The sequence below is a fragment of the Molothrus ater genome, chromosome 5 (genome assembly GCF_012460135.2).
Source record: "Molothrus ater isolate BHLD 08-10-18 breed brown headed cowbird chromosome 5, BPBGC_Mater_1.1, whole genome shotgun sequence".
NCBI lineage: Eukaryota > Metazoa > Chordata > Aves > Passeriformes > Icteridae > Molothrus > Molothrus ater.
The window spans coordinates 43,241,673-43,265,771 of record NC_050482.2 but is presented as its reverse complement, the minus strand read 5'-3'; the positions used below and the strand labels follow the sequence as shown (position 1 = coordinate 43,265,771).

General features: G+C 35.8%; 1 protein-coding gene across 1 annotated transcript in view; it reads left to right on the top strand.

Annotated features, from left to right (window-relative positions):
• Positions 1–23,864, top strand: part of DCN (decorin) — a 38,315-nt gene extending 14,451 nt beyond the window's left edge. The window contains exons 3-8 of the mRNA XM_036401434.2: positions 4,736–4,848; positions 14,812–15,025; positions 15,213–15,326; positions 16,494–16,587; positions 20,387–20,525; positions 22,350–23,864. Of these exons, the coding sequence (XP_036257327.1) occupies positions 4,736–4,848; positions 14,812–15,025; positions 15,213–15,326; positions 16,494–16,587; positions 20,387–20,525; positions 22,350–22,544 (869 nt within the window). The 3' untranslated portion in view covers positions 22,545–23,864. The remainder of the gene's footprint in view (positions 1–4,735; positions 4,849–14,811; positions 15,026–15,212; positions 15,327–16,493; positions 16,588–20,386; positions 20,526–22,349) is intronic.
• Positions 23,865–24,099: the final 235 nt, after the last annotated feature.

The following is a 24,099-nucleotide window of genomic DNA, read 5'->3' as shown; positions in this document are numbered from 1 at the left end:
GGCTAAAGAGCAGCATGTGCTAGCTGGGCTGGTGCAGTGCTACACAGAAGAGGGTTAGTCACTGATTGATTCTTTCTCAGGGGCCAAACAAGGAGTGAATTATACCAGTCTTGGCCCTTCTCTGCCTAATTTCCCATCTCATAATATCTCCAGACCCACCAGCCTTCTATCCTCTCCAGGAGGTGAGGCTATCACAGCTGAGCAGCCAGACACTGCCATTTGCTTAAGAAATGATGACAAAAGGCTACACCTCACAAGGATGAGATCCCACAGAGACAAGCTTGATTTCTGCAAAGTTACCTTCTCCAACCTCCCCCTAAGCAGGGATTCCTGGTCCATGTAACATCTCCCCACCAAAGGTGACTGTGGATGAATCTTTCTTGTGTGAGAAAGAAAATGGTTAACAATCCAATTATTCTGGATTTTATTGAATAAATTTTGATGTTGCATGTTATCTCAGAAATCTGTTGTGTAACAAGGAAGTATACAAAAAAGTTAGGAAAACTTCTGTCATGAATAATAAAAGCTCATCTTATCCTAAGAAAAGGAAATACTCAAACTTCCTTACACAATTTTTTGCCATTTTGTAGCTCTGTGGCTTATTCTGTTCTTCATGTGTTTTCATGTGCATACATTTTTACACAAGTAAATGTATACTGGTGGGAAAATTGCTTGCTCCAGGTTGACAATGCAGAACAGTAGGAAGTTTCTGCTTATAAAAATTCATAAGGGATATTAGAGATCTGAGCTGGGCTACAGGAACTGATGGCTGTTAAGCTTCTATAAGGAAGTAATGATTTCTCCCAAGAAATATTTTAGTGCAAATCAAAAGGGTATTTTGACTAAAATACATGAACTGGTTAATTAAACATCTTTTCTTTCCAGAAGCTTTAAGCTCTTAATCTCAGTATAAACAAGAATTTTGGAAGGCTGGAGCTGTACCATTTCCTCTTGTTTGTGAATAAATTTATTTTTAAAAAATTTATTTATCAACTTTAATTTTATTCAGCCAAAATTTAAAAGAAGATATATGTATTTCATATGTATAAAATATGTATAAAATACATAGATATATGTATATATGTATTTTCAATTTAACATTAGAAAGGCAGATGGATCTAAATTTTTAATAAGTTATAAGTTAATTTTAGGAACTAGAAGCCTGAAATTCTTCTGGGGAGTTAAATACCCAACTGTGTAGCAGTGATTATTGACATAAAAGCTCAGAGGGCTATGAGAGATTTTCATATGGCTTTTCAAGAAGCAAGTATTAATGTATGAAAACATCACAGCTAAGAGCTGGAATCTGAGTATACTGTTCTTAAAATGATGGAGAGGAAACTCAATTGATATTTTCTGACACCAGTTTTCCTTTTGGTTGGCATTACATAAATTTCACCAGAAGTTATCAGTAGGTGGGTGTGTGATTGCACCATACAACATGGCTTCAGAAGTACATGGGTATCTCCTGAGTCTCTCAGAAATGAGTAGTAAGGACAGCCCACAATTCCCCTCTAAACTTCTGTCTCCCAGACAGAAGAACCAAAAAAATCTCTCTGGGACATGATAATTCTATCCCAGGAGCCATCTGAACTTCCAGTGGGATTACAATTTTCTCCATTTGATTTAAACTCTGCCACACTGTCACATCAGTTCAGGCTCCCCCATTCATCTGAACTGGCTGCTGTTGGCCAGAAAGGTTTGAAGCTTTGCTCTCCAGGCTGGGAGCCTGCAGCACAGGGATGAGTTTGCACGACACCAATGCTCCTCCCACATGGATCTCTCTGGAGGTTCATCAGCTTGTACAGGGATCTGGAACTGCAGGCTGAAGCACAAGACAAGGTAGATGTGGGTCTGGTTTACACCTCAAATGCAGTTTAGTCCTGAATTATTTAAATGCTGATTTTGCAGGTCAGTGTCCAGGTTCACACATTTATAGACTCTTCCTCCACTGAAGAGCTTTAGATGATGTACGTTTCAGCTGGAGGATGTCTTCAATTGCTTTCACTGATAATGCAAGATCTCCACAGCAGCTGGTATGCACCCTGTACTCATCTACACTTTGCTCTTCAAAGCCCACACAAGTCAATTAAAAAAAAAAAAGAAATATAATGTCTATAGCTGGTTTTGAAAACATTTTAAAAAACAGCTTCAGGAAATGCATTACAATATATGTGGCTTAGGTAAAAAAAAAGCTCAACTCTTCAAGGGATGGCAATTATACTCTGCATGCAGAGCTATTATTGTATTGTACATCCTTCTAGTTTCTAATACAAGACAGGAAAATGATGTCATAAATAATTTTCAGAAATGGAATTCTGATTATCAAATTTGTCTTATCTTTATAATATGAAACATTGAAAGTCTAACTTTATTGCTCTGAGAAATTATCAGTTCTACCATATTAATGAATAACACTACAGCTTTTGTAAACTGAAAATTACAGCTGGAAGATGTGGGTGAAGTTTAGTCTCTGGGAAATTATCCCTTCAGTGGCAAGCCAAGTGTTCACCAAGTACTCTTACAAAGTGTGTTCCAAGGACATCCCATAAAGCATGGCTGCATAGCTCTTGCACCCTATTGTCTGCCATAACCCTTATTAGAGGTACCAGCCTACCAACACAAACGTGCTGACAACCAGAACATACTAATGCTACTTTGAGTCTTTGAATATAAACAATTAAACCCTTCAGGTTGGTTTTTTTTTTTTTTTTTTTTTTTAATATTTGAAGAATGCTAGAAAAGTTGCTAGACTGTAGGAAGTTATAACAAAATTATGGTCTTGAAAAAGCAGAGTTTTTGGGAAAGAATTTTATACTTGCTGACATCAGTCCTGTTCACTGAAGACAGAAACTGTCCAAAGACAACCAACAGGCAAATTATACAGTATCATATTCTTATATATTTGGAACTCTAGTACTACCCTTCTGGAAGTAATGAAGGTTTTGCAACTGTTGAAGTAAGAACAAAGTCCATGCCTAAATGAGTAAAAGTTATTTTAGTAATATGAACAATCTTAATCTGTATCAAATATTTGTGCACTGACCATCATTAAGGTAAACAGGATGGGATTTGAGTTTTGGCTGATGTCAGTTTATGAAGCTTTAACTAGTTCATCCCAGGCCACATTATTCTGCTTTTTAAAACCTTTGAAATCTCTTGTAATTAAAACTCAGATAAATTTTTATTGCACTCAGTTTTAATAAAAATCTGATCCAAATATTTTAATATTTTTTATGTCACCAAACTTTTCTCTTTACTTTTCTCTTTACATATACACACATCTATTCTAAGAAAGGATTGAAAGAGAAGGAGTTTTGCTATACGCAGCAAGATTTTGACAGAGAAACCAACATTCTGTGTGTGAGAACAAATTTTTGATGAGCAATAAGTATCACAGAGTCACAGGATTGTTGAATTTGGGCATCAGCTCTTGAGACCATCTAGGCCACTCCCCTGCTTAGAGGGTTGCTTGGGGCTGTATCCAGACAGCTTTGGAGTATCTCCAGGCATGGAATCTCAACAGCCATGGTGGGCAAAGCAGCTTTTCTCCAGGAAGCATATCCCACTGTGTTTGCAATGCCATGCTTGGGATTAGTATGCAGGTTTAAAAAATAACATATATATGTATATATCTTTCCTCTGAGAAGAATATTTTGCAGTTCACCATCGTTCTGGGGAGACACTGGAAATACTTGCAGAGAGATCTTTCCCAGAAGAGTTCAAATATAGCTTCAGGAATACTAGTTAAAACCTTTACTGGTAAAAAGACAATTTTACCCAGAGACATCCACTTCTGATACATGCCCATATAGAGACTTTATTAGTGTCTAAAAAATTTTTACTACCAACTATTCATTTACCATTTCACATTCTGCTAAAAAAAAAAAAAGCTAGTTAGGAAAGAACATTTTAATTTTGTGGTAAATCAGAATGACTGTAAAAGATTTGTTTTATTCCAAGTCACAGTATGAAAGGAAAGCTGGGTAAAGCAAGTGTTATTTAACACTAAATAATTTCATTTCCATGACTTCATCAGACTTACATATCAGCTATTCAGAAAATAGTCCCAAAGAGAGTCTTTAATTTAAACTGTCTGATGTTCTTTTGGCAGTTGTAGTGAAACCAAGAGATTTGTTCTCCAGAAAACTTGGACATAGTTTCAGTTCAAAGAAAAGGGGGGAGGTGGATTGGTAGTTTGGGGTTTTTTTTAAGGTGGACTTTACTGCAATTTACTCAGTTTCTGTCAAACAAAATGTATTTTTTCTGGAAATTATTATAATTAACTATCATACTTGCTTCAAAAAGCCTAGTACCTTTTAAAAGCAGGAAATGTTCTCTGTCTACAAAAGCTAACACCCAGTGAAAATAATAAATACTATATCTCTGTCCAAATACTATATCCCTGTTCTATTTTTTATTCACACAGTTCAGTGGAATAAAACATGTTAGAAATTATTTCCCTAAACTAAATCCTTTGCTTCAAGCCATACCTCAGATATTTTCTCAGAAAAGGCATAATGGAAATGTGAATAAATAAATGTTGGTTCAACTTAGCAAAATAAAACTCTTTGACTGGCTGGAGACAGAAACACTTTCAAATAAGTCTTCATAAGCTGCTTCAGGAAATTAGTTCTATAAATGGTGTTTACTGAAAGAAAAATGCTACTAAGAAAGGCACTGTCCCTTATTTAAAGTTTCTTCCAAAGTTAATTGTTCTTTTCACTGTCACTAGGTCTGGAAAAGGTGCCAAAAGACCTTCCCCCAGACACAACCCTGTTGGACTTACAGAACAACAAAATCACTGAAATTAAAGAAGGAGATTTCAAGAACCTGAAGAATCTCCATGTAAGTGTAAAAATGAACTGGTATTTACCAACAAAAATCGGCAGAAAATGTGACTTTGGCCTGGCAATGCATTTTTTATCAAAAACTGATTAAATAATTTGTGATCTTCCTCCACCAGCCCAGCCTATTTATTTCTATCCCCATTTCTCTCCTGCAAGCTTTCTTGCCCAACTGCAGAAGATTCTCAGCTCTTTTCAGCTCTTCATGCCTGTCTCCTGTCCATTCAGTCCCCTGATCTCCCATCATAGCTCCCCTCACATATTTATTTATGTTCTCAGTCTCTTTGGCACAGTTACTTGGTAATTTCCATCTCAGCCCTGCCACCTCACTCACTTACTGCACTCTTTCCCCTCCTACCTCTGAGCTCACAGAGATTTCTATGTGCCACGTTTGTCAGCAGACATTCTGTACTAATTTTGGTTCAAGAATCTTTCCAAATTACTCTTCTGCCCCCTGGACTACAATGAAATTATGTTTTTGCAATAACCTTCTCCCTGCAAAGCTTCATCCTCATCCTTTACCTGCCAGTCTCTTCTAACACTTCTGTCTGGTTTCCTCTTTGCTGAAATATTTTCCTTCCTGGTTTCTGTGACTATTTTTTTTTCTGGTTCACCTCTTCTTTTCCAAGTTTCCATCAGACAGCTACCTTCCTCTCTGTTTCTATTTTTTTTTCTCTGTCTGAGGTCCTCCTCCCTGTCTATAGTTTTTATCAAGATTTTTAAATACACATCTCATACTTCTGCCTAAATTTTGTTGAAATATTTTTCTTTACAGAGCAGAAAAAGGCTATTTTCTCTCTTTGAAAGTAATATCCTAATTCAGGCATACATCTGAAAAAATTACTTTCTAGGCTTTCAAAAACTCATTTTATTCTGTGTATTCCTCCATTTGATCCTTTATTATTATAAACAATATCTTATTTGGCTTTTCTTGCCTGGCTCTTCACAGCCTATTTTAATTCTATTCTATTCTATTCTATTCTATTCTATTCTATTCTATTCTATTCTATTCTATTCTATTCTATTCCATTTCTTTCACAAACAAGAAGCCAACTCCCAATTTTTTATCCATAACTGGTGCCAATATCATCACCCAAAGAATCACTGTTTAAAATAAGAATCGACATTCAGCCACTCATATTTGGAAAAAACCTATAAAATTTTACCTCTTTTAATTTCTTCCAAATTCCATCTTAAATATTTGTTTAAAGGCAACATCAAGAAGATAATTTGAAATAAAAATATGAATGCCAGACTGTCCATAGTGAAGGGATCTGCATGAGTGAATCATGATGAGGTTCATGTCATCTAATTTTAGCATAGGTGTCTATAGTTGATCTAGTTCCATAGATAACCTCTAAGGACAACAAAACATGTTCTTCCACATCACATTTCACCAGTCTAGCTTTAAGAATGAGATAATTTGTTCCCCAGATTTTTTTTTCAATTCCCTTCTTTGGCTACAGGACAGATTTGACACAGTAATTCCTGCCCATTGCTTTGGTTTTCTTCCACCTTGGAAAGAAGTCCTGTGTTTTCAGTGAAGATTATCTGTGAGGTGCTAAAAGAGACAAAATTCTTATCAGTGAAATTAATCTTTTGGCAATCCTTCTTCATGACACTGTATTAAATGAGTCAGAGCATTGCAGATGAAAATCACTGCTCCCAGTGACTTCTACCCACTTGGCATTTGGTCCAGGTCTCAATTACACATCCTGCTGTGAGCTATGCTGTTGTGACCTTATTTTATGTCATTGAAGTTAACTGTAAGGGGTTTTCTTTATTTTGTTTTTTTTCGGTTTTCCTTTTTTCTTTTTCTTTTTTTTTTTACAACAGATGCAATTTAATAGTGAATTGAATATGTAACACCTCAGGGAAGAAATTATTTGTTTGACTTACTCACAAAAGTACCCAGGAGATGCTTAAGGACCACTGGAAATCATGCATTAGCAAAAATTTTAACATGTAACTTCAAAACTGCAATTTTCCTGGATTTACTCAAGAACAAGTAATGATTCTCTCAAGGTCCCCTTCCAACCCAAACCATTCTAAGATTCTATGATCTCCTCCCCAAAAAAATAATTTAGTCATGCAGTATATTTATGTAACTAGGCACCATCTTTGCTCTCAGCAGGGATATTCCTGTGTAATATCTGGGAACGATTCCCATTCCCCAACTTTCAATTAAATATTTTTCAGAGGGAGTATTGTTTTTAGAAAGTAAAACTCAAAAGCATTGTTGCTGACAGAACTCTATTATCTCATTTATTTTAAAGATATATGAGTGTGTGAGGTACATATAAAAAAGGCATGTGCTTTTTAATCTTATTTCCAGAGAAACATGGCTTGGGTTAATGCCACAGTTGACAGTGTGATGTTCAAAAATTTCTTAGACTTTACTAAACTTTCTTGTACTCTACTAAACAAGAAGATTTACTAAAATTAACAGTAGTATTGTTTCAAAATCTAAAATTGGAAATTGGACTTAACTGCTTGCATGAATGATCAATTAAGGGAAAAATTCCTTAAACCCCAATTTTCATAGCTCTTGAAAAATGAGCAGCTTACACAGTTTGTTACTTTTAAATAATCCATTAAAATACCTTCCTAATACTTACAAACGTCACCAACCACAAGTGAATCAGTTAATCAGTTTTAGAAGTGATTTTCATGAACAAGTTGGGTTGAACCTAAGGTTTGACTGGTTCTAAAATCCAGAATAGGTAGCAAGAAAAGAAAGGATTTACCCTGAACTTGTTCATGGCTTCTCTTTCAGTACAAATGTAACTGCTTATGCTACACATCACTGTGTAGTGACACAGTGCTGGAGATGAAAGAGAAATTAAAACCTACCAAAATATTCTTAGTATTGAAAATTTTCCTAAGTAGATTTCCCAAGCACAGCTAAAATTTGCAGCTGTGGAAATATGGCAAGCAATTACAAGAGGACACAGCTAAAGGAATATTTACCTGCAAATAATAGATTTCTGCCAAGAAACATCCCAGTCAACAGTTACAGTGCACTTGATATTTTCATAGCTTTAAATTATCCAGGAAACGTGGCTAAACTATTAATGTACTATTAAAACTCAGTGAGACTTCACTCTATTTGAAAATGAAAGATTGTTTGTTTGTGTGGTTTTGGTTTTGTTTTTTAGCACAGGGATTGAGAGAACAGAGGAAAATTTGAAGTCTTTTTTACAGGCTGAGGACCGAGTTTCACGTTTTCAGAAAACTGTCTGATATTATTATATAAAAAAACTTGCTTATGACTTAGACCTGTGGCAAAAAAGTCAGACAGGAAATCTATTGGAAAAGCCAGGGAAAAAAAGTCTCTATTTCTATGAAACAGAAAGAATTTTCCAGGCAGACTGACATTTCTGGATGGAGTTCAGTACTTTGACCCCATGGACACAATAAAGAATCCAAAATACTGCATGAGTAATCTCTCATGCAGAGTAAAGGAGGAGCCTACACAAACAGCACATGGAGTTGCAGGCTGTGTGGCAAAGCCAAAGCAAACCAGAAGAATGCCTGCACCTGGAAAAAGAGGTGAAAGAAACTGCTCTGTGTTAGATCATTGTAAGAACAGCACAAACAACAGAATAGTGACTGCATGCTTCTCCAACAAGAATTTTTCAATTGGCAGGGTGCTAGTGTAGTGAAAGAAGATGAGTGCACTATTGGCCTGAAATCAAATGGAACATTACCTAATTGAAGCTAGCAGAACTGTTCAAAGCCATGGCTGTACATACAAAAATGCTAAACCAATCTTTGTTTAAACTGAAGGAAAAGATCTAAGAGATAAAAGATTTAAACTTGGAACTTAAAGTTATGACCATATCCACACTAAATGTGCAGGCAGAGAAACTGAAACTCTTTTTGTAGTAACAGCAAGTGGAAAAATAATGTATGGCACTAGAAAATTTAATGCCATCCTTTTTTAAAACAAACAAACAAAATAAAAATCCCAAAACACCCAAACAAAACAAAACAAACCTGAAGAAAAGTCTAAGATCTTTCGGAGATACAGAAAACCCCCTGAGATCAAAACATATCAATTAAATAATCCAGTCGTCTGATGACTCATTGCAGCTTCAGTTCCCTTTTCCCAGGCATAAAAAGAAGTTAACACCTAATCTCAGTAAATTGCAGAAAGAAGAATCAGTAATCACCATCCTACTGTGGAAAAACAAAGACAGATATGTCTGTCCAGGTTCTACCTCTGAACCCAGTTCCTATTATCATCAGTGGAAGGACTGAGGTGCAGCTTTACGTTCCTAAAAAATATTCACAGGGGGGAACAAAAATTAATCTTTCTGAAATACAGCACTCCCTTAGAGAATTTTCACTTCCTCATACTCTCCTTTGCATTATGCTTAAGAAACAGTGAGATTTTCCACAGAAACAAGTATAAAACAGACCACATGAACAGAAAACATTTTTCTTGTACAATTGGTAAAGATTTTTTCATGCGAGGAAAAAAGCCAGGACCAAATATTTGAGGTCCTTAAAATTCTGGAGAGAGTCAGCATTCTAGGCTAATAAAAAAAGGGAAATTTTTATAGAATAGAACAATAAAAAATCAGATCAATTGTAATAAATTTAATGAATGACCAAAATTTCTTGCCACAGTAGACATGGACAGGGTTGAAAGAAAAAGGAAAATGCAGAACCACCTGTTTCCTCATCATCTGTGCAAGTCATGTTGCATGAGAGGTACCAGTGAGAGCTCAAAGGCCAGGCAAACTAGGTCTGCAGCAGGCTCCTCTGCTTTGTGAGATTATTCAACAAGGTCTTGTGCACATGATTAAAGTGCTTTCCACAGGCTTCTGTTGTTTGTAGGCTGCTTCTCCAGTGCCTTGACATCTCCTTCCTTCATAATTCATTCATCTCTATTGCTTCCATCTCATCCCTTTCCCCTTGCTTTTCTTAGCTATGTCCTCTTGATCCTAGCTTTGGATGATTAGAGAAAAATGTCAAGTTCTGTTTTTTTGGGGTTTTGTTTGTTTGTTTTGTTCTTGGGTTGTTTGGTTTTTTAGTTTTTTCCATAAATGTACATACATCCTTAATAATTTTGAAGAAAGTCTTCCCTCTATGTTCAGGTTAAATGTATGACTTAACTTGAAATGTAAGGTAAACAAAAGGGATGAATTTTATTATTATTTTTATTGAGATGCCTGGCTCCTGAGGTTAAAGTTCTTAAGATATAACTGTTCCTAGCAGAACTGTAATGAAAAACATGTAATAATGTAATTCATAACCCAGGAAATTAAAGAAATTCCATTGGGTCAGGGATTGACTTTTCAGTTTAAACCCTGAAGGATGCATGCATCAGTAAAGAATTGATGTTAGATAAGAGTTCCATCCCCAGCTGACAAAACAGGTGTATAACTATGTAATATGGCTGATGAAAGTTTGCTGGTAATTTTCCATTTTAATTCTAGTTTTGGCAAGGCTCTCACTTCTAACTATGCTAAGTTAAGATGAATGGGGATTGAAACACCTCAGAACAGTCTCCTGAGATTCTCATATAATGAAATTACACCAGAAAATTTAATTCCCCACCCCTAGACAGGGCAAAAATTGGAAGTTTTAGTAACCGCAAGAAGAACAACCCTATGCTAATTCCAACCTGCTGCCACACGCTGCCTCTGCAGTTTGTCAGGGTGTATTTTGACAGAAGCCTGCCAACAAAGGTTCCAGAATTTTCCTGAATTGTGAATCCTCCTTTTTGTGTTGGGAATAAATATTTGATGTAGAAACCAGGTCAGAGAGAGCTGAATGGCCAGACTCCCACTGACTTCAACATAGCCAGGGTCTATTCCTGTCATAGAGTGGTTTTTATTTTTCTCCTCACTACAGAAATACCAGAAGTGTTTCACTAAAAGAGAAGTCATCTTTGGAGAAAAGTTGGTTTTTTTTTTCCACTCTGAATGCTACTTAAATTACTGGTCATGATAAAGTGGTGCAATGTTATAACTGAATCAATGTTTACTGTGCATTTTACATGCTGTATCATGACAAAGGAAAAAAGCTTTATCTCAGGAAAATGAGGATGGAAGTTGAGTTTTCTCTTATCCATGGGAAATTGCTATGAAACATCTAAGCCTAACAAACTGATGTATAAATACTTGATGCATTTTTGCCTCTTTCTTTCTTTCTTTCTTTCTTTCTTTCTTTCTTTCTTTCTTTCTTTCTTTCTTTCTTTCTTTCTTTCTTTCTTTCTTTCTTTCTTTCTTTCTTTCTTTCTTTCTTTCTTTCTTTCTTTCTTTCTTTCTTTCTTTCTTTCTTTCTTTCTTTCTTTCTTTCTTTCTTTCTTTCTTTCTTTCTTTCTTTCTTTCTTTCTTTCTTTCTCTTCTTTCTTTCTCTCTTTCTTTCTCTCTTTCTTTCTCTCTTTCTTTCTCTCTTTCTTTCCTTCCTTCCTTCCTTCCTTCCTTCCTTCCTTCCTTCCTTCCTTCCTTCCTTCCTTCCTTCCTTCCTTCCTTCCTTCCTTCCTTCCTTCCTTCCTTCCTTCCTTCCTTCCTTCCTTCCTTCCTTCCTTCCTTCCTTCCTTCCTTCCTTCCTTCCTTCCTTCCTTCCTTCCTTCCTTCCTTCCTTCCTTCCTTCTCTTAAGGCCATATATTTTTTGTATCCATACCAGGTCATGTTGAAAGCTGTGCATTTTTTTGCTCAGTCTTTATTGTGAATTCATGATGTGCTTCATTTTTTGGGGAGGGGGAGGAAGTTAGAGCTTAGGGAGCATATTTATTCTAAATGAAATATCCTTTTTCCTCCATTAAAAGTGGAAGTGTAGAAGAAGGTAGATTTTCATTTTCAAATAAGGGCATCAGTTCATGTGACTTTTGTTCTAGGATGCCATTTCTGACAAATTATCTCACACCAGCAACATTCTAAGTGGTATCTGTAACCAAGGGCTCCAGCGTTCTTGAGCACTTTCAGGATGACCCTTATTTTTCTCTCCAAATGCTTCTTGCCCTGTACAAAAAAGTCATGTCCTTTAACACACTGAATGTAATGTCCCATCATGCCATCTGGGCTTTATTCTGCATAGCTGGTCCTGTGGCCTGCTTTTGCTAAGATCCATTCCTCTGTAACACTGCCTGCAGATGTTTTCCCTAGCCTTTTGTCCCCTAGTTCCTGTTTTCATTGACCTCTAAATCCCCCGAGTTTTTAATTTTATTTTATTTTGGTTTGGTTTAGCTTTTGTTACATGCAAACCATGCGGGACACATTCTGAGGAAAGTAAACAGCCTTGCTGCAAGGCTAATAACTTAGTTCTTTAAGTAAGGGATATAATAGAGGCATTGTGAAGTGGGAAAGGAATCCAGGGGTATGGCTTGCCAGGTGCTATACTGGTGTGTTATCCTCATCATTTGTTGTTGCTCTGGGAGACAGTAAAATGTCTCTTACAAACTGTAGTGTGTGGGTTTATTTTTCCTTCTTTACAGCTGCACAACAATGGAAAAATAATGCAGGTTTAAAATACTGGGAGCAGGGACTAGCAGAGAGGGCTCTAAGTGGGAAAAAATAATCTGGTACAGAAAAAGCTGTAAATTCTGGCTTGTGTTCACTTCCCACCTTGTGCCACCAAACATATGTTCCCACTGTGAAATTAGTGGCTTTATACATACCTTTGATAGAATACCATAATTTCTAAGTGAGAGACTCCTTGAGTGTTTGAATAATAAAAAAATCTGTGTATTTCCCCAGGATAACATTAACATATTCAGGAGAAAGCATTGGAAAAGCATAATTCTAGGTACCTAGATAACGTCTGAGTTTGGTCAGGGGTATCAGTTACATTCTGAAGAGATATAGCAATCAACTACTCAGAATATTTACAGTGCCTAGCTGGATGTATGCCTGCCTATTTCCCTCACGAAATATTTGACACCAAGTCATCAGCTGTGATTACTGTTGCCCTTTTTTTTTAATTTAAAAGAAATCCAAAAAGGCAGACTTTTAGCTGAAACAAATGGTTACATAGTACAAAACAAGATACAGGATAAAAATTTCAAATACTCATAACATGAACCCAAACTCATTGAGTGTTGACTTAGAGATTACGAAAAAAATACATGGTGAAATTAATAAAGACCAATGTAATTAGCAGTAGCACATTTGATTATTGAAATAAAAACAATGCAAGAGACTAATCTGCATAATTCCAACTGTACCACCTTTAAATAACTGGATTGCCATGTCCTAATACTCTACAGGTAGCAGAATTTCACTATGGGAAGAAGCTACATCTGTATCACAATTCTGGTAATCATGAATCAGAAAACCACTCCCAATGTGTATCTATGTGTTGTCGTGCCATTTTATCATACAGGCCCAAATAAAAGAGAGTTGGTGTCAGGGCCTCCACTGCCCAACGTATTTATTTTGGGATGGGCTTATTGTTAGGGGAATACTCTGCTGAACTGTGGGTGACCTCTTCTACCTCCTCTTGCATGTGAGTTATTTCTAGCTAGCACACCAAATTGAAACCAGCTATGTTCAGCTTTACGTGCACTCAGTGAAACTGTGTCCAGTACACGCTGCTGGCTTTGCTCAGGGTGATCTGCAAGAGGAGTCCATCAGGGGAAAAACATATCATTTTATCTGCCCACTTGTCTTTCCAGTTTACATGATGGAGAGGTGCTCTCACAGAGGCTGATAGTCTTGTCACTGTTTTAATACTTACCTGATTATGGAATAAGTCAGACACTCCATTTGCCTCCAAGAAACAGACTAAAGTGTAATTCTGAAAATACTGAAAGTGTATGAAAATGCTCTGATGTTCACTATAGTATTTACAACAATTTTTGTCTTCTGTTTCTGAAGCTAGCACAATGGAGGTGGTGAAAAAAGATGCCCTATTAATAAATATAAGTAGATATTATATCAATGTTTAAATGGCCCATTCTACATAATCCACTGTAAAAGCATGCAGCACTGTAAATCTGATAAGCAGATAGCAAACAGATGGAATGATGAGTCATTCAAGTATCTATTATATCTGAAATACTCTCCATTACTGTGTTATGTCCTGACAGTAGTGAGACCTTCTCCCTTTTTGTGTCACGGTTCATTCATCTATGAGATTCAGAAGTAATGTAAAATTTCAGAGGCATGCAGAGAACACTGTTGCAGATAACAGTGCTTTCATGGAGGTCTTTCTCCCCTGGCTGTATAGAGAGATAATGTTACAGTTACCCTGAGTCTAGATATCACAGTTATGAGAACTGGATTAGGCACCAACAGGGAGGCAAAGTACGTATGGTCCGTGATTCCCAACAGGAACTTGGAGCCTGATGCTTCAGATTGTTCCCCTTCCATACAAAATTTTTCTTACCAAAAAGATAGCTTATACTCTGAAAAAAAAAAAAAAAGGTTGTTATTTGTCAGAAATCTAGTAAGTGCTGTTTTATAAGAATAAGAGTAATGAGGTGAAGTTATGCATATTTTTATTAAGCTGGGCTGTGCCTTCACTCTATTGAGTAATAGAATTTCCTGTTCAGGAGAAACTGATTAGAAGGGTTGTGCGATGATGGGTAAGGTATGACAGTATCCTTAGGACAAACAAAATCAGGAAAAAAATGCCCAAATAAAAATTGCATTTTTTTGTGACTGTCCTGTTCTTCCCAGCTTTCAAATGGAATGATTGTCTTATTCTTAAACATAAATTATGGATGCTAACAGAAGCTGCATTGCAGTCCCAGCAATGAGGTAACACTTGCACTTGTTCTATAGGACTTATGTTTCACTGTTTCAGAAGTTTATAATCTTTTTTTTTTAGTGCTGCATTATATTTACTTCAGCTCACCAAATTTGCCATCAGAAGACCTCAAAAGGCACTAGAGGATGATAATAATAATAATAATAATAATAATAATAATAATAATTTTTAAATGTTTCACCACAAAAATAATTTCCCTTGTGGTCATCTGAGATCTCCTTGATTATTACTCCACAGGCATTGATCCTTGTCAACAACAAAATCAGCAAAATAAGCCCATTAGCTTTTGCTCCTCTGAAGAAACTGGAAAGACTTTACCTGTCCAAGAACAACCTGAAGGAACTCCCAGAAAACATGCCGAAGTCTCTCCAGGAGATACGGGCTCATGAGAATGAGATCTCCAAGTTGAGGAAAGCTGTCTTTAATGGACTGAATCAAGTGATTGTCTTAGGTATGAGCATGAGAAATTATAACAAACACAACTGAGTGTTTTTTTAAGATGCTATTTGTAGTTTGATCAGTGATTATAGTCAGAAGGCGACAAATGCCCCAATAAATTGTACCTCCAAATTAGTTTTGACCTGAAGACTATAAGTACCTACACTGCAGCACAGCTCACAACCATGTTTTGTTGGCAGAACTAGGCACCAATCCAATCAAGAGTTCAGGCATTGAGAACGGAGCTTTCCAGGGCATGAAGAGGCTCTCCTACATCCGTATCGCAGACACCAACATCACGAGCATCCCAAAGGGTAAGAAATTCCATTAGTATTTCAGAGAATTGCACAGGTATAATGTGGTAACTTCTACTCAGTTGGGAAAAAGATATTATGGAAGCTTTTTAAGTCTGTCCTTAAAGTATCTGGTTTTAAACCAGATTACTTTTATTAGTTTAGAAAATTTTGTCATTCGGTTACAAGAAGCTTCATGAGAGGTGCACTGTGAAATGTCATTTTATGTTATTTTGCTTTTGTTGTCTTGTAGCTGAAATATAAAATGGAAGAATGTTTTCAGCCTCCAAGCCTGGTTATTGAGCCTGATTAACATTACACAACTGTAAACTCATGTAGAATTAGCTGAAGTTGTACAAGCATAAAATCAGCCCTCCACAAGTCTGTGGGTTTGAAGCCAAAAATAGTGTCCCTATAACAAAACAGAAATCTTTGCTATTTTTCAAAGTCCTTAATTGCAAATTCCTAGAAAATAAGAACAATTTCATTGTAATTTATTAAAAACAAAACAAACAAATGAGAATGATTCTAATACAGAGGGAATGATATTCAATTTATTCTTACTTCAGTCAAGAGATTGTTTGGAAATGGCTGAAAACTTTTTGAGAGATAATACTGATTTTTATTTTTTTTCTTCCCATATTTCCTGTTCTGGATGTTCTTTTGAGGGACCTCAGTTAGGTAAAATGTGTTTCGTCTTTTTTTTCCCTGATAAACAGAATTTGTAAACTAGTATGCACCCTAAGTAAAATGACATTAAAATTATTTTACCTCATACGTACAGATGCATTTTCTACTGCTGTTTCTTGTTAAATATCTAGGTGGCACATGTTTGCACATTTATGTATATGGATAGTCTGGCTAAAATGAGAGACCTTTATAGGTCCTATTTACATAATCATGAAGGGTAGAATTAATAAACGAGAAGAATTTAATTTTTCAAGAGTTAACTGTTTTATAATGACACTAGGAGCTTGGTCTTATTTCATACTAAATAATTTGTTATTATCTGTTTCCAGTTTCCCTGATTGTGAAAGTTCTTTATTTCATTTAGTGAATAGTTCATGGGCATGTTTCGAAATAAAATTTTGTCAACTGTGAAAGAGTCTTGTTATGGGACAAATATTTTTTTTAAAATATAAGAATCCAGTTTAATCAAAAGTAATTTGATGGTGTTCTCTCTTTCAGGCCTTCCTCCATCCCTTACTGAGCTTCACCTTGATGGCAACAAAATCAGCAAAATTGATGCTGAAAGTCTCTCTGGACTCACTAACTTGGCAAAGTAAGAATTAATTTCTTCTTTTCACATAAAATATTAGCTGAAATTGCAATCACCACACACAATTATAAAACATAAGTCTGGCCTTCATGAATATTAGAATCATTGAAATAATCATAACTTAGCAGGAAAGGCTTCTAAGGATTTGTGTAGTGATTGAAGAGAACAAACACTTTTTTTTATTTTCCTGACAAAACTTTTCATCTGTTTTCAATTATGAGTTCTATATGCTCAGGACAACTGTTTATTTGATTTACAAAAAACAAAAAACAAAAGAAAAGAAAAGAAAAGAGAACGAAACGCACACACACAAAAAAAAAGCCGAACAAAAAACCCAGAACAAAACAAAGCAAAAAACCCCAAAAAACCCAAACAAACAAACAAGAACAATTAGAATTTTAAAATTGTATCATGCTTCTTTCATTTCATGTCCATCTTTGGTTTATGCAGTTTTCTTGGAACACAGCAATGCTCATGCAGTTTGCCTGGAAAATGAGGAAAAAAGTACATGGGAACCAAAACTTCTTTCAACAGTGGTTCCTTTGTTTCTCAAGAAAGGCAAGTCTGCAATGAGTCCAGGAACATGATTAAGAAAAAAAAAATCATAAAATTTAATTGAAAAATTGTTACTGTCAGAGTGACTTTACTCTGCTAATCTGTGACTGTTGTTGAATAAGTTTCTCTAAGTGTAGGACAATAAAAAGGACAATTCCCAAAAAGCCCTTATATAGAATTATTTGTGAATTCATTCACATAAAAAACATGTAGCAGAGAAAACTGGTCCTTTACTACAAGTAATTTTTATAATTTAATATTAAAAAAATTACTATGAAAATGGTTTTTAAAAAGACTGATAATCAGACTTCTAACCAGATTACTGGATTAATGGATTTTCATCATTCTGCTTGTCATAATGAGGGTAGAAAATAGAAATCAGAGAGAGATTACTGAGTAACAGGAGTTAAGTTTACAACTATTTATAGTAGCTTGGACAGCAGTTCAATGCAATGAAATATATAGTAACCTAATACTTATTTTGAATCTGAAAATTCCAAGATATAAGCTTAGAACAGCTTTCCAGATCTTATAAATTAAGACATTTCATCTTATGTTTTATGTTAATATTTCATTACAGACTCAAAAAGAAATCTGTCCTAGATTTTAATGAAAAAATAAAAATATTATAAATATGGACTAGAGGACTATGAAACAGTTATTGTTTATTACAGAGGCTTAGAATAGATTATAGGATTCTTCAGAGAAATTATGAAGAAAACTTCCAAAACCAAAACAAGATGATAACTACTCAGGTGGAGAGTAATTTACATTACTGGAGGTGGGGGTTGTGGGGCATGTGAGCTGTCCTGCAGATGACACAGTTTTTCTGTTTTTCTCATTCACACTTGGAAAACACCACAGGCAGCATCACATGGACAACATTGTTGGAAGTCTGCCTTAAGACATAAAGTTTTAAACAGCAGGTGCCAATGGAGTCCTAAAAATATCTAAGCTTAGGCTGCTCCTATTGTGGCTGTAGTGTATGGAACAAGATAGTCTGTTGACCATGATGTGGAAACGTGGAGATGCTCAGAGCAGGCTCCAGGTTTTAAAGCACTCTCTGCCCTGTACTTAAGCAGGCAACGTAAGCATAGTCAGAGATGCTCTTTTGCAAAGGTGAGAGGTAAGGAAGAGCATGAACAAGGAGCACCTTGCACAAAACAAAACAGACAGATGAGGAAACGAGGGAGCTACGGAAGAGCTCTAGCCCACCGTTGAAGAACCCCAGCTTTTTTTTATATGACTAAGTTTTCAGAGATATTAGGACAAGGTCAGACAACCTTGTTCAAGCTTAGCAGTCTAATAGCTGCCCTAAAGCACAAATAAACTTTGAGAAGCAGGTAATTTTTCTGGCTGTGTTAAGGAATTTTAAACTGTAAAATGCAAGAGCTTGGTGTATGTCTGTTCATTCTCTTTTGAGTTTTCTTGCATTCTAGTAAATGCACAATATTTGTCATTTTTGTTTGTTTTCCTTGTAAAATTATTCCTAAGTCTTTCAAAAGCCTTCATTGAGTGATTCAGTAAAAAACCAATAATCTTCTGAACGTAAATCCAAAAAAGACTTTGCTGATTACATGCAGGAATGAGTTCTAAGAGAACATTCACATTACACATCCTTACACATTACGTGAAGATATTACCAACATCTAAATTCTAATAAAACTTATGGAAATGGTCTAGCTTCAAACAGTGGAAATTGAACCAAAAAAAGGGAGTTTTCGATTAGATATTAGGAAAAATTTCTTTACTGAAAGGGGGGTCAGGCACTTCAACAGGCTGCCCAGGGAAGTGGTAGAGTCAACTTCCCTGGAAGTGTTCAAAAGGCATGTGGATGTGGCTCCTGGGGACATGGCTTAGGGGTGAATGTGGTGGGACTGCATTAATGTTTGGACTTGGTGGTCTCAGAAGTCTTTTCCAACCCTAATGATTCTATAATTCTAAACCCATAATAATAATAATAATAACAGTGCTGAGCATCATGAAGTTTCTTTCAAAAACACAGTAGAAATGATTCAGCAGGGATGTTAGAGAAAAAAGGTGAAAAATTATTTGAGAGTTTCTTCAATTTTGAGATTTGTTTTTGATGATGCTCTTAAATGATTTAGAACACTTGGATGAGATTTACTGAAATGCTGGGAAAATGTTGCTTATTCACTAATGAGAAAGGAAGTAATATATCAAATGTATGAAGCAAGAATGATTTGTAAAATTCTTCCTTTCTTTTCCTATGGGAAGGGCGATGGAGACCATATTCTTTCCAAATCACCCTCTGTTTTACACAATAATATTGACTTCATCTGTAAGCATAGCCCCAAGTGACTGAGAGTTTTTGTAAGACATTTAGAGGAGATGTAACTGCATATCATTTCATTCTTTCTGGGATTTAGGTCCACTTCACTACAGACTCCTATAATTTCATTCTTTCCCTAGAAGACTGTGCAAAGGGACTATTTTTCTTCAATAGACTAATATGAGAGTCAGAACTGGTTTTCTTGGCACTGGTCTCCCAGGTTTGAGACATCTGCTTGTAGACCTGCATATGTAGTGAGCACATATTTAGATATGTGTCAAACAAGAATTTATAGCCCTCTGACAAAACATGGAGGTGTTTTTTCCAATCTTTTCAAAGACATTCACTATGAGTACCCATCACTGAAGTCCATTGTAAGCATTCTGTAGAACTTCATACTGAATTGATATGTAGGATCCAATTCCCCAAGCTATCTTAAATCTTGGTATACCCTATTCAAAAGAAAGTTAATTCCAATAACTTTTAATGAAAATTCTTCATTATCAAATCCTAGCTAGGAGAACTGTGAATTGATTTCTAAGTGAAGTAAATTCATGTTTATGTAAGTGGGAGCTTTCATGAAACTCTCCTTTGTCATTTAATAGTTTGAAAGCATCGCCATATTTAAATTAGTATGATAAGACTATTTGCATTATATGTAATGCTAATTAGTACTAGGAAACCTCTCAGCTATAAAGATTGAGCAAGGATTTTCAGTCCTGCAATTTGTTCTAGTTTCAGGCCCTGACTTCTGAAACTGATACAAGCCACAAAGAATGACAGGTTATTAGATAACTGTGAAGAAGGCTTTCTTTAAAAGTACTCCTCCATAGCAAATTATTTTAACATGAAGTCTCTTATTATCTGTATTAAATTCTCATATCAATTAAGCTCTTAAGAAGTCTCAGAGCATTTTCCCCCTCAATATTAAATTATGTTTTTTTACTTTTTCAGACTGGGTCTCAGTTTCAACAGTATTTCTTCAGTTGAGAATGGCTCTCTTAACAATGTACCTCACCTGAGGGAGCTCCACTTGAACAACAATGAACTTGTCAGAGTACCCAGTGGACTGGGTGATCACAAATACATACAGGTAAAGTTTGTCATACTCTCTCAGAGAGCAGTGGTTGAAAGTTTCCTCGTGGTATTTGTGTGTTTATTCATTCTTAAACAGAAATGTGCACAGTATTTTTAACTTGATGCAAGTTTCATAAATGCTTGAATTATCAAGGAAATGTTGAATACAACAGGAAGACTCTGATTCCAATTTTTTTGCGGAAATGGTTATGGAGATGTATAGATCTGGAGGTGTACATTCGTTGTCTCTGTATGTCTGAAGGACCACAAAAATATGGGATTATTTTTGTACTTTGGTTTCCTCTTTACGCACAAAAATGATTTCTAAGATAATTTCTTCTGTTGATTTTTTTTAGTTTCTACTAAGTGATGTTTTGCAACCTATCCCAATAACCTTTCCTTTGTTATCTCACAAAACAGTGCCATCAGGAGGGCAAATAGACAAAATAGGCATTTCACATCACCAGTATTTTTGAGGTCCTTTTGACCAGATATCTAGAAATACTGTCTCTGGGAGCAATTTAAATTTGTCTTCACCCAGACTAAGGTTTTACAGGAAAGAAAGCTCCCAAAGAATGAAGACTCTCAAATGTAAATTACCCCCTGCATGTTGCTCGGAAAAATTCTCCAGAAGTGGTGAATCTGGAGCTAAATAATATTCATCAGCTACTTTAAATTGTCATTAGTGGTTACTTTGGCTCTGAGTCCTGTATAGCTGCACTCATGAGAATGAAAATATTAGAGCTGGAGAGAAACCAATTAGCATCAAATATATTCTCTGTATGATGTTGTTAAAGAGCACGACACAACACAAAGTACCACGACTCCATCAGAAGGGTTCAAAAGAGATTTATTATAGCAACATGTTGCTTTTATACTTTTTCAAGATATTTACATTCACTTAACATGCACATTCACTGCCCATTGGTTATAAGAAAGAAACAAAATTCTCAGTAGGTGACCAAGGTGCCACATCATTCTGTGAGCCAGCTAGGGTTCGTATCTTTTAACTTTCTCTCCTTCATCATGTTGCCATGGTGGCAACCTTGGTGTCTTCCTCAGGAGAGATATGGGGCTTTCCTTATCTTCAGGAAACTTTTGCTGGCTCACAAGAACAGCACAGAATGTGTTTCCTACAGTATACAGAGCATGCTCCAGAGCCACAGTGCTGTATTCATAATTTCACATCTTTGGCTTCTCTTTTGGTTACAGTTCCACCAGCTGACAGTAACATTATTGTGGTGGTGTTCACAGGGGTCCCAGGATGAGGGAAGAGACAAGAATGTTGACTCCATGTTTCAGAAGGCTTGATTTATAATTTTATGATATATATTATATTAAAACTATACCAAAAATATAGAAGAAAGGATTTAATCAGAAAGCTAGCTAAGAATAGAAAAGAATGATAACAAAGGCTTGTGACTGACTGAGACAGTCCGGACAGCTGGACTGTGATTGGCCATTAATTAGAAACAACCAACATGGACCAATCACAGATCCACCTGTTGCATTCCACAGCAGCAGATGATCATTGTTTACATTTTGTTCCTGAGGCCTCTCAGCTTCTCAGGAGAAAAAATCCTAAGGAAAGGATTTTTCATAAAACATGTCTGTGACACATTATTAGATTCTTGCACAGTTTGTGCACTTTCTATAGAAATTATGTCAATTGGGTGTATGCTAGGTATTTCAAAAAGTAAACAGAGTCAAGGATTTGTTTGGAAAGAAGACATATTTGTATAATGTTGCCAAAATGCATATGAAGCATTTAATATGAAATAATTTCTCTTATTTGCTGTGATAGCTCAATTTCTCACTTCAGTACTTGTATGCTTTTTAGGTGGTCTATCTTCATAACAACAAAATTGCTTCCATTGGAATCAACGACTTCTGCCCCCTTGGCTACAACACCAAAAAGGCCAGCTACTCCGGCGTGAGCCTCTTCAGCAACCCCGTGCAGTACTGGGAGATCCAGCCCTCTGCCTTCCGGTGTATCCACGAACGCTCCGCAGTACAGATTGGGAATTACAAATAGATCTCTAGGGATGGGGGTCAGTTGTGTTCCAGCTAAAGTGTCTGTCCTCATAGGCCTGTTCAAAAAACCGTTGCTAACAATTAACGCCAAATGCCAGAAACTTCACTTTAAAGTGGAGATGATCCATTGATGTAGAATAAATGCGACATAACAGATGTACAAGAGCGAGCATACCATCAATAAGAATTGCCCACTGTGCTTTAAACTGACTTATTTCAGCCTTCTTTTCCAGCATGCTTTCTGTGGCATTTTTCAGTTTGCTGAATGCTGCAGGTTTTCAGATTCCACTGTATATGAAATTCAGAGTAAATATTTGTCAAGTTATGATTTATTAAAAAAAAAAAAGACAGTGATTGAGGTTATTTTTATAGCCACACACAGAGAAAAATAGCAGAGGGGAAAAAAGACTCTCAAATCATCTTGAGACTTGAGAAGGTAAGAGTTGCCTCCTTTAAATTTATTTCAAGCCCTGGAGGTTTAAAAATATCCACTATAAGATAATTCTGAATGTATCTATTTAGCAGAGGCAAATAAAGTTGTTGCTAATGTCATTATTTTTGAAAAAAATAAAATAAAATAAATTTGTATTGTACACATAGTTCTTTAAAGTTTGCCATTTTTCTAGAGCAATGCTATTCAGAATTAGCCTAACATCATCCTAGTGAATAAAATATTGAGTAGTCTGCAGTAAAAAACTTGTAACCTATATCTGGAGCTCAGTGACTAAATTTCTCTAGAGCAAATCCTTCTCACCTTAGTCAGAAGAGCAGTTTTTACGACTGTACTGCCTTGCAGAGTATGGTATAAGGGTTTAGTAATTGTTATCAATCCATGTATTTATCTAAAAAAAACCCATAGCAGTTCACTTTTCACTTGTTCTTCATTTTACATTTATCAGCATCCTTTACTGGTTTTGGTTTTTTAAAAAAGGAATTAATTGTGAAGTAGAGATATGCAGGCTCCTCTGTCCAACAAATTTGTGGAATTTTGACTATAGAAGCAAAACCATAATTATAGAAATAGATGAAGTGAAATAGCTGCTATTGTGGACATTGTTGGGACATCATTTGTAGCTGTATCTATTTAGAGTGATTTGGAGCCCTCTGTAAATTGGGATTCTTCAACCCATACCAGTGGGTAGCAAGCACATCAAAGGTAGGCTGCACATATCTACTGTCAATCTTCAAAGCTAAACATATATTCAATAAAAACATCACCTGAAAAGAACCTTCTGCAGACTCTTAATACTCCAAAGTCAATCTCTCTAATTTGTAAAACTTATATGTCATTTATATTAAAGAATAATGTAATACAGGCAAACTCCAAAGTGTTTGTCTTTCTTCTTTTGTTTTGATAGAATAACATATGTATGTCAGAACTTTAAATAAGTCTTGAAAATTGAACATCTTTGGCATGGTGATAGCTAAGAATAAGTTGCGTGAAATTCTTTCGCCTCAAGGAACTTTTTCATGCCTGACTCTCATGGGTATTTTCTCAGCAGCAAACAAATATAGTCTTTTTATAGCTGCCATTTATTCAGTAGTAAATAATTGGA